Consider the following 15,000-nt stretch of genomic DNA (forward strand, 5'->3'; position numbering starts at 1 on the left):
AGAGAGAGAGAGAGAGAGAGAGAGAGAGAGAGAGAGAGAGAGAGAGACAGAGAGAGACAGAGACAGAGAGCTGGGCCTGATGGCACATACCTGTAATTCTAACTCTCAAGAGGCTGAGGCAGCAAAATCGAAAGTTCAAGGCCTGCAGGGTCTACAAAATGAGATCAAGACCAGACTGGACAAGTAGTGAGATACTATCTAAAAATAAAAAGCATAAAAGGAGCTGGAGATAGAGCTTATTGGTAAAACACTTGCCAAGGATGCATGAGGATCTGGTATCAATCCTCAGAACTACCAAAAAGAGTAGAGAACCCAGTGCATTTCTGAAATAAAAAGCTTTGTCATGCCAGGTAGTTTGTGGTGCACACCTTTAATCCCAGCACTTGGGAAGCAGAAGCAGGTGGGTCTCTGTGAGTTTCAGGCCAGTTTGGTCTACAGAGTGAGTTCTGGGACAGGCAGAACTACACAGAGAAACCCTGTCTCAAAAAATAAACAAAACCAACCAAACAAAAAGTTTGTCATAATCTCCTCATATCAGACTTAATTTTAATCCTTCACAGACACTGAGAAGAAATAAACACCTTTCTTGTACTTGAGCAGTGAAGTAGAAAGGAAGAGAACACGTATCATCCAAAACCTGGGAATTCCTTAAGAAACAGAACTACAAAGACGTCATCATCATATTTCAAAATTTCCCCATCTAATGCTCTGTCACTCTTTTGCAGATCTCTTGACTGTTCCTCAAAATACACACTCGACCCAACAGGTACTACAAAAGGCACAAAAAGCTGTGTGAAATTCAAGAAACAAGAACTACCTGCCACCACAGTGGTACAAATGTCAAGGACAGATGCATGCAAGGAGGCAAAGTCTCACACACTTCCAAGTACTCCCAAAAGACAGGGGGGTCCTGGGAACCAAGGTCAGAAGGGTCCTGGGAACCAAGCTGGCATTAAATGCTTTAGATATTAACTGAGCCCTTCAGTGGTCAAGAGGCTCCATCAAGGAAGAGAAATCTAGCAAGAAGACAAAACCTCAGCACAAGCTGGAAGAGTTTCATTCGTTGCAATGAAGAGTCTCAGAGCCCATGTGTTGAAGGGGCTCACTTTGCCTGAAGACTAAGGAGGTAATCTGGCTATGGGTTCTTTGTCCAACACTATTTTAAGTCAAGGCCAAGTATCTATCTATCTATCTATCTATCTATCTATCTATCCATCTATCTATCTATCTATGTGGTTTCACCTGCATGTATGTCTATACCACTTTCACAACATCTCACTAGCCCATAAGACCAAAGTCCCTGAGACCTGGTAAGGAGCTCTGTGCCAGTCAAAGGAGTGAGGCTTGAGATGTGAGTGACGAAGACTGATGGTCTTACAGGCATACTATGAGCCCAGACCTGATCATGTGGTCCAATCCTCTCAACTAGCTGTGGTACAGTGTCCAAAACTGAAATGATCCCATCAAGGGTGCTCATGATCTCTTTCCTCTCTTTGTGAAGAGGTGATACTCTCTCCACATGGATATAGGTGGCCAGCACTGGAGGCAGCACAACTGTCCCTGAAGGGTGTGTGTGTGTGTGTGTGTGAATCTAATGGCAGTATGACAGGCAAATGGGAGGCTATTACAAGCAACAGACAGTAAGGAATCAGGATGGTGGTCAGCAGACTGCCACATGAATCTAAGAGGTGGATGACACAAGTGTGGCTATGACCTGGAACTGGGGACTGAGAGGAGTGGCAGTCAGATTTGGAATGTACTTCCTGAATCTGCACAACAGGACCTGATGGCCATCTGAACAGTAAGAGGATGGCAGAGAGCATTATTGCATAACTGTCGGCATAGGAAAAGGTACGGAAAAAAGCATTCATTTAGAATAGGAAATTCATGTGGCTGTATAAGTCTGTCTTCAAATTTCAATTAAGTAATTTTGTTCTAACCCCTCCTGAGAATCTCCAATATTAACCACTTGCTGGGCACCAAAAGAGTCTGGCTGGGAGAGCAGCCATGTGCATGCTTGGAATCTTTTTTATGATTAGTAAGAATTATTCTAAATTGGACCTAGTCCTTTGTATCTACCATTACTGAAAAAGAAATGGAGGGAAATATGGTTGGGCTACTACACAAGAACTGGAAATCTGATGAAAGTTTGAGTGCTAAAAAGCAGCAGCAATGAGTATTTTATGGAGAAAAGAAGCCCTAAGCCAGTCCTGGGAATACTAAAGAGCTCATTCAGTTGTAACAGGCCAACTCGAGCTTTGGGGTTTTTTGTTTTGTTTTGTGTTTTTGTTTGTTTGTTGTTTGTTTGAGACAGGGTTTTTCTGTGTGGCCCCTGGCTATACTAGAATTCACTCAGTAGACCAGGCTGGCCTCAAACTCCACCTGCCTCTGCCAGAGTGCTGGGATTAAAGGAGTGTACTACCAGCACAGGTGGCCTAACATGAACTTTGTGAAGCTAATATGGAACAGAGTTACACATAGCTGGCATCTGGTCTGAAGCTGCAGAAATGGAACTTACACAAGCCTGATCATTGGGGAGATTTCAGAGGCAGATGAAGACTGCTGACTACATAAAGCAAAATGTCACAATGTACCTTAGTACCAAAAACACAGAAGCCTTGTTTTTTTCTGCTAGGTATATATAATTCTCCACTTTGGCAAAAGACACCTTTATTACTGGGAATAGCAACATGTGTTTGGTTGAGAGCAACTGTACCTGCCAAAAACCAGTGTGGATCTGAGGGTAGTATTTGTAGGTTTTTGGCTCCTTAAAAAAAAGTAAACAGGAAACAATGAAATGGAATCCCAGATAATCCCAGACATGTACTCTGAGGAACAGCAATCTGATGGGTAAAAGCTTGTGCTTGCCTTCACAGGTCTCTTCCACTGTCTCAGGCCCAAGCGGGTCCCTCCCTGGTGTGGACACAGCAACACACCACTGCCTAGCATCCCAACTTCTTCCTAGCCCCATCACTCAGCCTCACTCTACACAGCACCTGCTCATCCTCAAACTGGAGGATACATGGAGGCATGTTTTTGTACTCTGTGTAAAGTTTAGCCTTGTGTTTATTCAGATGCTGATTTCTCTGCCCTCATTTCTTATTTCAAACCAGGCAAGGCATTGTAATGCTTATACCAAGAATCTCTTATCTCAAGTTTGTGTGAACAATTCTTACCATTTATACTCTGCCTTGTCAATAAATGCTGATTACCCAGTGGCTGGACAGAATAGAAAATAGGGCAGGATGTTCACCAGCAGGGGAAGGGTGGAAGAGGAAGAGACAGAGACAGAGACAGAGAGACAGAGACAGAGAGAGAGAGAGAGAGAGAGAGAGAGAGAGAATGAGAGAGAGAGAGAGAGAGAGAGAGAGAGAGACAGAGAGACAGAGAGACAGAGAGACAGAGAGACAGAGGCAGAGAGACAGAGGCAGAGAGAGATTGAGGTCAGCAAGGAGGATGGAGGATTTGGAGCCATGAGGAAGAGGTCGTTGGGAAGAGATCATGGAAACACACCCAAAGAGCCAGAGCAATAATAATATGCGAGTATCATGGGATGGGGCTGGGAGGTAGCCAGATTAGCATAGAAGGTTAAGATAGATCATTTAGCTGGTCAGCTATTGAAATGCAGTTTTAAATACATCTTAGTTTCTCTATGTAGTTACTGGGAACTAGAATAAGGTAAGGAAATACAGCTGTTGGACTAAATCACTCGTTATATTAAAGATAATTCATTTATAGATAAAAGGTACCTTAGTCTGCTTGAACATCAAAACATCAGACTGAGAGACTTAAGCAACTGACAATTATTTTTCATAGTTCTGGATGCTGGAATTCTGAGATCAGAATGCCAGCAAGGCTTGGCTCTTGTCCAGGAAATCTCTTCATGGCTAGAGACATCTTCTCATTGTGCCCTCACATGACAGAGAGAAAGAACACAGACAGACAGGTCTGTCCTGTTCTCACAAGGACACTAATGCAAGTGTGGAGTCTCACCCTTATGCTATTCCTGAAGTCCCCACAGTCACTTACCATTACACTGGAGTGTAAGGAGCCAACCTGTGGCATTGGCAAGAAAACATTCCTAGGCATGTCACTCCTATGCTTGGATTCTTCCATTTCTTTCAATGTCCTTCCATGGCCACCAGGCCCTACACTAGCACTAGCATTCTTTACAGGGGGGATGCAGTTCACTAGGAAGTACTTAGAAATCTGTGAGCACAATTCCCAATGCCCACAGGGACTGGGGCCAGAGATGCCAGGTAGTTCCATTTGTTTGATTTTGTTTGGTTTGTTGTTGCTGTTGCTGCTGCTGTTCTTGTTCTTGTTTAAGACGGGAGCTCCCTAAATAGCCCTGGCTGTCCTGGAACTCACTATGTAGACCAGGCTGGCCTGGAACTCAGAGAGATCTGCCTGCCTCTATCTCCCATATACTGGGATGTAATATGCGTCTAAAATGTCAGTTCTAAGGAGTCTAAGTGAAAAGAACCACAAATTTGAGGCCAACCTGAGCTATACAGCCCAGCCTATATAGCTATACAGCAAGATTCTATCTCGTTTTAAAAATTATTTTCCTATTTTTCAGTTTTAATTACCGTTTGTAAAACTATGTAAGCCACTACCTATAAATTTTGTTTCGGGAAAGCAAAAGGATGTCTTTCTAATAAATCATATAAAGGCAGAACAGGGTCCCTTATATCCTGTGTGGCCCCCAAATCTCTCCAAGCTCTGTGTACCTCCACCTGCCCTGCTCCTGCCACAGCCATCCATTCCAATGCTCTTCAGTCGAGGAAACACCTACCCTTACCTAGTATTTTGGTTCCTTTTCTCATTGCTATGACAAAATAACAATCAGGAGTAACTTAAGAGGGAAAAGATTTATTTGGCTCACAGGGTTGGTTTTGTTTTATTTTACTTTATGTGCCATTGGCATGCCTGGTGCTGTGAAATCCAGAAAAGAATTGCTGGATACCTTGGAACTAGAATTACGAACCATTGTGAGCTACCACAGGTGCTGGGAATCAAACCCAGGTCCTCTGGAAGAGCTGCTAGGGCTCTTAACCACTGAGTCATCTCTCCACCCTCAAGTCAAGGCATGACAGGAGAAGCTTAGGCCGTGTGAGTGGAAATGGAAGGCTGCTGGCAACATCATGCTGACCAATGAGAAAGTAAGTTCCAGTTATCCGCCTCAGGGCTCGTCCCCAGGGGCTTACTGCCAACAGCCAGGCCTTACTCTTTTAAGTTTCCAGACCTCCCAAAAGAGTACCACCAGCTGTGGACATGAGCCTGTGGGAGCTAATCTCAAACTCAAACAATAACACTTCATCATATGTCTCAAATGACGTGTTCTCTGTGGGGCCTGTTGAAAAGTGCGGTCCCTCAACCCTGCCCCCACCTAGCACTGACAGCTCTTTTAAGCACAGATTTCTTTCCTATCTGTGTCCCTACTAGAACCAAAACTCTTGAGCTCAGGCAAGGGAGGTTTTTTTTCTCCTGTTTTTTCCCCTTGATGTATCTTCAGAGTCTATAATAATTCTTATGAACTATTATAGGAAGTCTATAACTTCATAATAGAGTTGTATATTAATAGCTTAGATATGCCAATTTTGAAATATTTAGTTATAACCATAAGAGTAAAATTATATTTCCAACTCACAATATCAATGTATTACTATCATTATAAAGAAATATAAATTGAAGCTACTGCTACCCAGGACTCAATTTAATTTTAAAATGTAGTTCTGCTGGGTTTGGTGATATACATCTATAATCCTGTCACTTGCAAAGTGGAGAGAGAAAATCAAGTCCTAGGTCATCCTTAGCTACACATGGAGTTTGAGGTCAGTCTAGGCTACAGGAAGCCTGTCTCAAACAAAAACAATAACAAAACCAAAACAACCTCTCCACAGTTCATTCTTAGCAATGAGATCTACAACATGGTGGATATCACTTTAAGTGATTAGATTGTTAAGTAAGTATCACTAACCCATTCTTAACCGTCAGAACAGTTCCTGTCTGCTGGGCAGACTCCTTTAATCCCAGCACTCAGGAGACAGAGGCAGGTAGATGTCGGAGTTTGAGGTCAGCCTGGTCTACAGACCGAGTTCCAGGAGAGCTAAGGTCACAGAGAAACCCTGTCTCGAAAAACAACAACAACAACAACAACAACAGATAATAATAATAACAAAATAATAATTATTATAACAATGATAATGATGATGATAATAATAATAGCTGTCTGAGCTCTTACTTAGTGCTAGGCCCTACCAGATTCTACCTGTGGCCTCTCCTACTCTGGTCTCAGCTGTCTTCCCACACAGCTACTTACTGCTGGATTAATCCAAAAGGCGAACACTTCACTCACCTGTTCAAACATGCTAATAGTTCCCAATTTCCTGTTTAATCAATCAGGCCCAACATACCCTGTGGCTCTCCCACTCTCTACCTCCAGTGTATCCATGCACCAGCCCTCTCCCTGACCCTGCAACCTCTTTTTCTGTCTCAGGCCTCTGTCCCAGTGACCCCCCATCTCCACCCTAGCCCCAGCCCACCTCTGAAATTGCCACTCACCAGTATCCTGTGCCCAGATGGACACAGGCTCACAGCGCACTGCCACAACCTTCCTTGAGCTGTTACAAAATCTTGTTCTACACTGAAGCTCTGTCTTTGATCCCTATCAAACTCTAGGTGCCTGGAGGACAAGGTCTTTTTTTTTAACGTCCCATAACAGTATCTTTCCCAGGCTAAGGTTCTATTAGTACACATTAATTTGAATTAAAAACCTATTTCATCTCTAAGCCACAGGGAAAGACAGACTGATGACGCATTTGAGAAGTAACAGACAAGACAAGCCCCAGTTGTGCTGGACACAACCAGCGATACTTATAAAACAAATACCTGTGTGCAGGGAGCAGGGAAGAACAGAGTGGCTCAGTGCCAAAGGAGTCTTGCTTTGAGACACTAAATGTAAGAACAGGTCTCCAAAATTCAATGGCCAAATATTTCTCCCAGTTTTTTGTGACTTGGTGGTTCTCAGCTTTGAAATTTAAAAAATTCTACTTTCATTATAAAACACTTAAAGGTTAAACACTTGACCGTGAAGCAAACAACACAAAGAAGGCACTTAGAATGCTCTTTTGGCCACTCACTTTTCATGGTGCTGGCTCTTTGGGTGCCTTAAAGGTCTTGCTGCTCCATGCAGGTTCCGAACAAGCGGGGCAGGATGCCCAGAGAACTTGAGCTGGCCTTTGCTATGGATAGGAAGTGGGCTTACTGCAGTACTGACAGAATGACGTGTGACCTTCTGACATATGACAATATTTTTCCATCTGGAAGACTGCTTAACAAAGGGAAATTAATGCTGTGCTCATGAAAATAATAAACCATGTAGACGTGATAAAAGAGAACACACCAGTCAGGTCTGAATTAAGACCAAGTAAGAATTACTAATGGACAGAATAACAGAGAAGACACTGAAGTCCCTGAATTTGAGATGTGCACAGCTTTATATGGGATGAGCAGTTTGGAAATTAAATACAATGAATTTTCCAGTTGCAGAGCTCCTCACCACCAGAAGGCAGTGATAGCACAAGACGGACACATGAGAGTTAATCGAGAAACAAGCCTCACTTCAATAACTCAGTTAACGTGGTGAGGTTGGGTGGATGTCAAATCTTACAGGCTCTGGTTATTTCAGGCTCTGTAAAAAGCAAGTGAGTAATTCGAATGGTTCAGAAGATATCTTCTTGTAATTATGATTACAAGACTCTAAGCATTAGAACTTAACAAATCTTATGCAGCAGGTCTCCAGGAAGCCCAAGCAGCCAGAACTATTAATAGAAAAGCCTTGAGCTATTCAAACTCAATACAGAAGCAACGAAGCGTAAGAGATAAGATAGGTTCTTCATCTGCTGCATTCAGTGGTCATAACAGTTCAAGCCTTAAATTCACCCACTTTTGAGTACAAGTCCTTTTCCTCTTTTTACCTCATTCTCCGTCCTTATTTTATTAAAAAACATATTACCATTTTCCATTGGAATATGTTTACTTGAGTTCTGTGTCACTCAAAAACAATCCAAATTACCTTCTTTTAAAGTCCACTTGATGGAGCCTGTCCTCTTGCTGACAGCATGCAAACTTCCATCCAGGGTTGAAACAAACAACAAGGTTTCAGGCAGTGTTACTGTGCTGGTTCTTCCAAAACTCTGCAATGAGATACAGTATCTTCCTGTCAATCCACTCCTTCACCCTGGGCATGTATAATCACAAACTCCTGCCCTCAAAATCATCCTTCACATGACCGTCCATCTTCCAGATGAAGAAACCAAGGTTGGAAAACCTATGTTCTCATCCAAAAGCACATCTCCAGACAAGAGCTGAGTCAACTTTATTCTAAGTGTTGGTCCTTCCCACAGACAGATAGATGGGTCTACACTCTAACATGACAAAAAATTCTGAAACAGCCATGGACAGCTACCCCTGAGATGGAGGGGTCAGGATGGTTAGCTCTCTGGCTTCCTTCTCTTGGGTCTCTTTTACTCTGTAAAATCTTGGCATGTTATAAAAATCCATAATAAAAAAGAATAACAACTAATCATATGCCAGGAGATTTTTTTTTTACGTGAAGAATTAGAGGAGCACATTTAAAGTAAAATAGGAAATCAGCCTGTATTATATAAAATAGTATATATGCTAAAATATCAAGATTTTTGGGCTAAAGAGATGGCTCAGCAGTTGAGAGCATTCTCTGCTTCCAGGGGACCGTAGCTCAACTCCCAGCAGCTATGTGAGGCATTTATAACAGCTTCTAGTCCAGTCCCAGAGGCTCTGATGTCCTCTCTTCTGGAACCCATGGGCTCCCATCCTATGTGGCCTACATACACATACATCTATGTAAATACATTTTTTTAAAAAATTGAAGGACAATACACTTCAAAAACTGTCAAGATTCCAATGTGAACTGTAAACTGAAGCTACAGTTATTGAGCAAGTTGATAGAAAGACTAACTCCAAACTTTTCTTCACAATCAAAATACACTTTAAACCCTATCTTTCAATAAATTATGAAACATTATTCAACAAATTATGAAAACGGAAGGCCAGGTGTGGTGGCTTGTGCCTGTGGGAGGGTCTCAGAACTTTAGAGAATACAACAGGATTATGATCTACTTGAGCTACATAGCCAGGATCCTGTCTCAAATAAAACAATAATAAGATTTAAAAAAATTTTTTTATTTATAGATTCTTTTTAAAAATTTTTTTATGTGTAGGAGTGTTTTGCCTAAATGTATGTAAGTGTACCACATGGAGGCCTGGTGTCTGCAGAGGCCAGCAGAAGACATCAAATCCTGGAACTGGAGTTACAGATGGATGTGACTTGTCTTCTGCAAAAGCAGACGATACTCTTAACTACTGAGCCATTCCTCCAGTCCCCAAGATAAAAATACTAAAACAGAATATTTTAGGGCTGGGAACATAGCTCACAGGTGCAACAGTTGTATAAAGCCCCAGTTCAATTCCTAGTAGTAAAAAATGAGATTAAAAAAAAAAATCTAAAGAGGAACTCAGCAGTTAAGACTGCCTACCACTCTTGGCAAAGAGACTCTGAGTTGAGGTGTCAGTACCCACATTGAGCAGCTCACAGTTATCTGTAATTCCAGCTCCAGGAGAATCTATAATCCCTGCACTCCTCAGGCACATGTGTTCACATGCACATACCCACACGCATAATTTCACACCTAAAGATTGTGGAAATTATCTTTATCATCCATTGCTAGTAACAGAGAGAAATGTTAGTATAAGTTTTCTTAAAAAGAGTTTACTTAGAGGCTAGAGAGATGCCTCACTGGTTAAGAGCACTGACTGCTCTTCAAGAGAACTGGGGTTCAATTCCCAACACTCACATGGCAGTTCACAACTGTCTGTAACTCCAAGATCTGACACTCTCACACAGACATACATGCAGGCAAAGCACCAACGTAGATATACATAAATAAGTAGACACTTTTAAGAGAATGTATTTAAAGTGGCATTTTCACACCTGTCTGTCATTGCACTCTGCTCACATTCACTCACATCACTTTTCCCTCATTCCAGTGTGTGCGCGCGCACGCACGCACACACACACACTCTTCACACACTTGTTCCTTTCCTCCCTCAAAGCACAGGTGCCTCAGACTTTAGGTACATGTTTCAATTTCTATACCCTAAAAAAAAAGTTCCTGATACAGAAAAATCTTTGGGCGCAGTGACACTATGTGTATTTTTTTTAATTGGATATTTTATTTATTTACATTTCAGATGCCACTATGTGCATTTTTGTTTGTTTTTTTGTTTTTGTTTTGTTTTTCGAGACAGGGTTTCTCTGTGTAGCCCTGGCTGTCCTGGATCTCACTCTGTAGACCAGGCTGGCCTCGAACTCAGAGATCCGCCTGCCTCTGCCTCCCAAGTGCTGGGACTAAAGGCGTGCGCTACCACCGCCCAGATTTTTCTTTTTCTTTTTTTTGATGTGTGCATTTTTTAATAGACTCAATTCTCTAATATTTAAAAAGCTGAAACAAACTGAAACATAGCTTACAAACGTTACATATGTTGTTAACACAGACCTTAAAAGAAATCTATGATACAGAAAAATGTTCATACACATTAGCCAGTGAAAAACTACAGAACCTAACCCTTTGTGTGCACTGTGGAATCTGTGTGTCCTCTGGCTTTGCTAGGATGTATACCCTCACCACAGTGTTTCCATAGGAGTTGTCACAAGTAGTTACATATGTCAGTTGACAGTTTCCTGGAGAAAGTTGCCCTGTTGAGATGGGGCCCAGTCAACTGTGCCACACTTTTGTAATTGGCTTTTCTTTTTCTTTTTCACTAGGGTATCCCACAAAGTATCTAGTTCTAGTGTATGTACATTTGGGGTGAGAAAAACTTAAGTTTAAGTAGGTCAACAATGCTTGCTTAGACTGTAACATCTGAATTTTGGTATAAGCACTCTTTTTAGAATATGAGTTAAAAAAAAATCTAAAAAAGAAAAAAAAAAAAAAAAAGCCGGGCAGTGGTGGCGCACGCCTTTAATCCCAGCACTTGGGAGGCAGAGGCAGGCGGATTTCTGAGTTCGAGGCCAGCTTGGTCTACAGAGTGAGTTCCAGGACAGCCAGGGCTACACAGAGAAACCCTGTCTCGAAAAACAAAACAAAACAAAACAAACAAAACAAAAAACAAAAAAAAAGTATGAGTTAAAAACAAAAGGATTGGGCAGTTACTTATGAATGGGAGCCTGACCCCAGAATGGTCACTTCACTCTCTTAAAAACCTTAAAGGATAGGCCCTTGGTTCTCTTAGGGCAGCCTGAGATGGCAGGACAAGTATTCCAGGCCCTGTATTCCTTTTTCATGGGGAGATCCACAGGTGGCAAGCAGTGGGGGTGATGTTGGGAGCAGCTGCCAGAACTTGGCTCATCCCCTGGAGTCCTGGCCTGGAGGGCAGGAGGTTCTTTGATATGGCCCAGCTTCCTTTCTGGAAGGGGAGAAAGAACCAACTTTACTGCTGCCCAGTGGATCTGTTAACTGTGCAGGACCTCAAGTTTGAGGACGAAGAGCCAGCTTTTAATTCTACCTGAGGAACCCGGAAAAAAGACTAAGAGAGAAACCACAGAAGCCTCCAGGGTGGTACCTATCCTATCTGACGATCCAAAGGTCACTGTTTGGGAATGGTTGAAATCATTTTAGCTCACAAGGTCCAGAGGGTAAAAGCTACAAGTGGCCCTGCCTTCCCCTGACATGAGAAAACTGCATGGCCAGAGCAAACAGATATCACAGGAATGACCACTTTGTAAAACCAGTCTTGGAACCCATGTAGGAACTGAGTCCAGCTGGCTGAAGTAGAAAATAGTAAACTTGGTAGAGTTTTGTAGCTTTTAACCATATGGAAAAAGCTGGATGAGAGAAAGAGAAAAGGAAGCCTGAGAAGAAACTCTGTTCAAAGATGAAGAGAGAATGCTTGCCCTCCATCATTCTCCGGACCTCACCAAGAAGGGCTTTCCTTAAGCTCAAAGACACTTCTGCCCTTAAAACAAAGTCCTATTTGTGTAAATTTGCTGCAATTAGGTTTCTGGTACTAATATCAAATAGTGTGTTCCCTCTCCCACCTACTTCTATATAAAAAAAAAAAAAAGCGAATGGTGAGTCTTAAGAGAGGGCTGGCAGGTAAGAGCACATGCTGTTCTCGAAGAGGACCAAGGTTCAGCTCCCAGAACCCATGTGGCAGCTTACAACCTTCTGTAACTCCATTCCCAAGGGATTTGGTGTTCTCTTCTGGCTTCTGTGGGCACCAAGTACCCATGCAGTATATATACATACATTCAGGCAAACCCTCATACACATAAACAAAAATAAATTAAAAAAAGAGTGCGGAGGAGATGGCTCAGGAGGTAAGGGGGTTTTGTTTTTGTTTTGTTTTGTTTTTGTTTTTTTGTTTTTGTTTGCCACCAAGTCTGAAGACCTGAGTTCAATTCACAGTATCTACAGAGTGGAAGGAGAAAGTTGCTCCTGCAAGCTGTCCTCTGACTTCCACATGTGGTACATAGGAAAAAAACAAGACAAAACAAAATTTAATTTAAACACACATATACAAGCTGGGCAGTGCTGGCCAATGCCTTTAATCCTAGCACTGGCGGGGGTAGGGTGAGGGGTGGGGTAAAGGAAGGCAGATCTCAGAGTCTAAAGCCAGCCTGATTTACAGAGTGAATCCCAGGCCAGCCAGAGCTAAAACAGAGAAACCATGTCTTGAAAAAACAAAAGACAACAAACAAAAACAAAACAAACAACCCCCCCCCAAAAAAAAACTACAGAGGAAAAATAAGATATTACAATATTATAGTACTATTATTTTCTCCTTTATTTTCTAAATTTTTAGTAATATGATCATATAATTTGCAACAAGTCTTTCATAAACTAGAAAGAAAACATACAAGTTTTCAGGTGAGAGAGAAGCTTACATTTAGCAACACAAATACAAGCCCCTGAGTTCAGGGGGCACACTTTCAATCTCAGGATATCAGGCAACTCTACCACCTTTGATTATTAGTAGTCACCAAAAGCGACAAGGATTAGAGAAGCAAAAGTCTCTCAATCAGATCATGAGCACCTGAGAACAAGAGTCGTCACATTTATTACTCAAACATATCTCAGCACAGAAAATGCCACAGATAGCTCATCACAGTAGTAGAATTTAAAACACTCACGGGGCTGGAGAGGTGGCCCAGCAGTAAAAAGCATCTCTTCTAGAGGTTCTGAGTTCAATTCCCAGCAACTACACGGTGGCTTATGACAATCTATAACAGAGTCTGATTTCCTCTCCTCACATGCATGAAAATAGAGCACTCTTATATGTAAATAAATCAATCTTAAAATCGAACATCAATGCCCCTCTACTACTAGTGTGGAGACAAAGCCACCCACCTCCTTTGAATAGCTCAGAAACACAGGAAAAGCAGTTGTCTGTGGTTGACTGGTAAACCAAAATAAGCCCCTCATCATACAACTAGAATAATCTAAAAATCTCAAAAACCCACAAGGTTTGGAGAGAAGATGGATAAGTACCCGAGCTCTAGCCCAGTTATGTGTCCACAGGAACCTCACAGTCCTTGCCAAGTTTGGCAAGTTTTGTTGTTTTGTTTTTGGTTTTTTTTTTTTTTTTTTTTTAATGACGAAAACAAAAATATAGCTAAAAACGAAGCTTCTGGAAAAAACATTTGTTCTTCTCTGTCTTGTATCGATCCTCAAACTTGACCTTGGCCTCCCGCCTGGCCTTGCATTTCAAAGGTGGGTCCCTGAACACTTCTTTGTTGACAACAATTTTGTCCAAGGGGATATCCACAGAGTACCTTGTGGACATGAGGAGATTGTAGTTATGAACTTTCACAAAGGACTTGATCTTGGATAGCTTGGCGATTTTCTTCTGGCCCATGGCAGCTGTCACTTTTCGGGGATAGCGGTCAATTACAGCCACCAGGGCATGGCTATAAGGGTGGTCTGAGGTGGCATCATCAATGTTCTTCACGATGACGGCTTTGCGTCCAGAGTAGCGTCCAGCCAGGGTCAGCATCACCTTCCCAAGTTTCATGAACTTGCCCATTTTGACAGCAAGGAGTGGGCACCCAGCAGAAAGGAAAGAAGAAAGAACACTTCTACCGCAAGTTTTGTTCTTAACTGATTCAATTTGAGTGCCTCTGGGGAGCCACTATAATTAAGTAATTAATTCTAGTTCTTGTTCTCTCTCTCTCTCTCTCTCTCTCTCTCTCTCCCTCTCCCTCTCCCTCTCCCTCTCCCTCTCCCTCTCCCTCTCCCTCCCTTCCTTCATCCCTCCCTCCCCTATTCCTGAGGCAGGATCTCTCTATGTAAAGCCTGTCATACTCTCATAAGGTATGTATTACAAATTTCCTGCTGTTTTAAAACCTCAAGCATAATTTATTCTTCCCTTTGAGATGGGGTTTTACATAGCTCAGGCTGGCTCTGGACTCTCTATATAGCCAATAATAATCCTGCTTCCTCCATCTCTGGTTTATGTGGTGACAGAATCAAACCTAGGGCTTCATGTGTACTAGAGAAACACTATCAACTGTGTAGCCCTGGATGTCCTGGAACTCACTCTGTAGACCAGGCTGGCCTCGAATTCAGAAATCCGCCTGCCTCTGCCTCCCAAGTTCTGGGATTAAAGGCGTGCGCCACCACTGCCCGGCCAGCAATTTTCTTAAACACGAAAATACCTGTCTCTAAATATAGTTGCTATCACTAACATGAATTAAATATGCTCCCAGATGCCTTTTGTGATACTGATCACAGCCAGGAACTATTTGTACCCGAACACTGAAAAACACTGCTTCATGATAATGAGCTTGCCCATTACCTCTGCCTAGCCATTTCAGACTTTAGTACTTTTTTTTCCTACAACAGATGAAAAACAGAAACAGACCCTACAGCTATATGTGCTAGTTTCCAGAGGGCC

General features: G+C 42.2%; 1 protein-coding gene and 1 pseudogene across 1 annotated transcript in view; both read right to left on the reverse strand.

Annotated features, from left to right (window-relative positions):
• Positions 1–15,000, reverse strand: part of Ern1 (endoplasmic reticulum to nucleus signaling 1) — a 91,396-nt gene that overhangs the window by 52,655 nt on the left and 23,741 nt on the right. The window contains exon 2 of the mRNA XM_028780452.1: positions 8,081–8,201. Within this exon, the coding sequence (XP_028636285.1) occupies positions 8,081–8,201 (121 nt within the window). The remainder of the gene's footprint in view (positions 1–8,080; positions 8,202–15,000) is intronic.
• LOC114632029 lies at positions 13,720–14,130 on the reverse strand (annotated as a pseudogene).

Source organism: Grammomys surdaster, unplaced genomic scaffold, assembly GCF_004785775.1.
Source record: "Grammomys surdaster isolate TR1022 unplaced genomic scaffold, NIH_TR_1.0 371, whole genome shotgun sequence".
NCBI lineage: Eukaryota > Metazoa > Chordata > Mammalia > Rodentia > Muridae > Grammomys > Grammomys surdaster.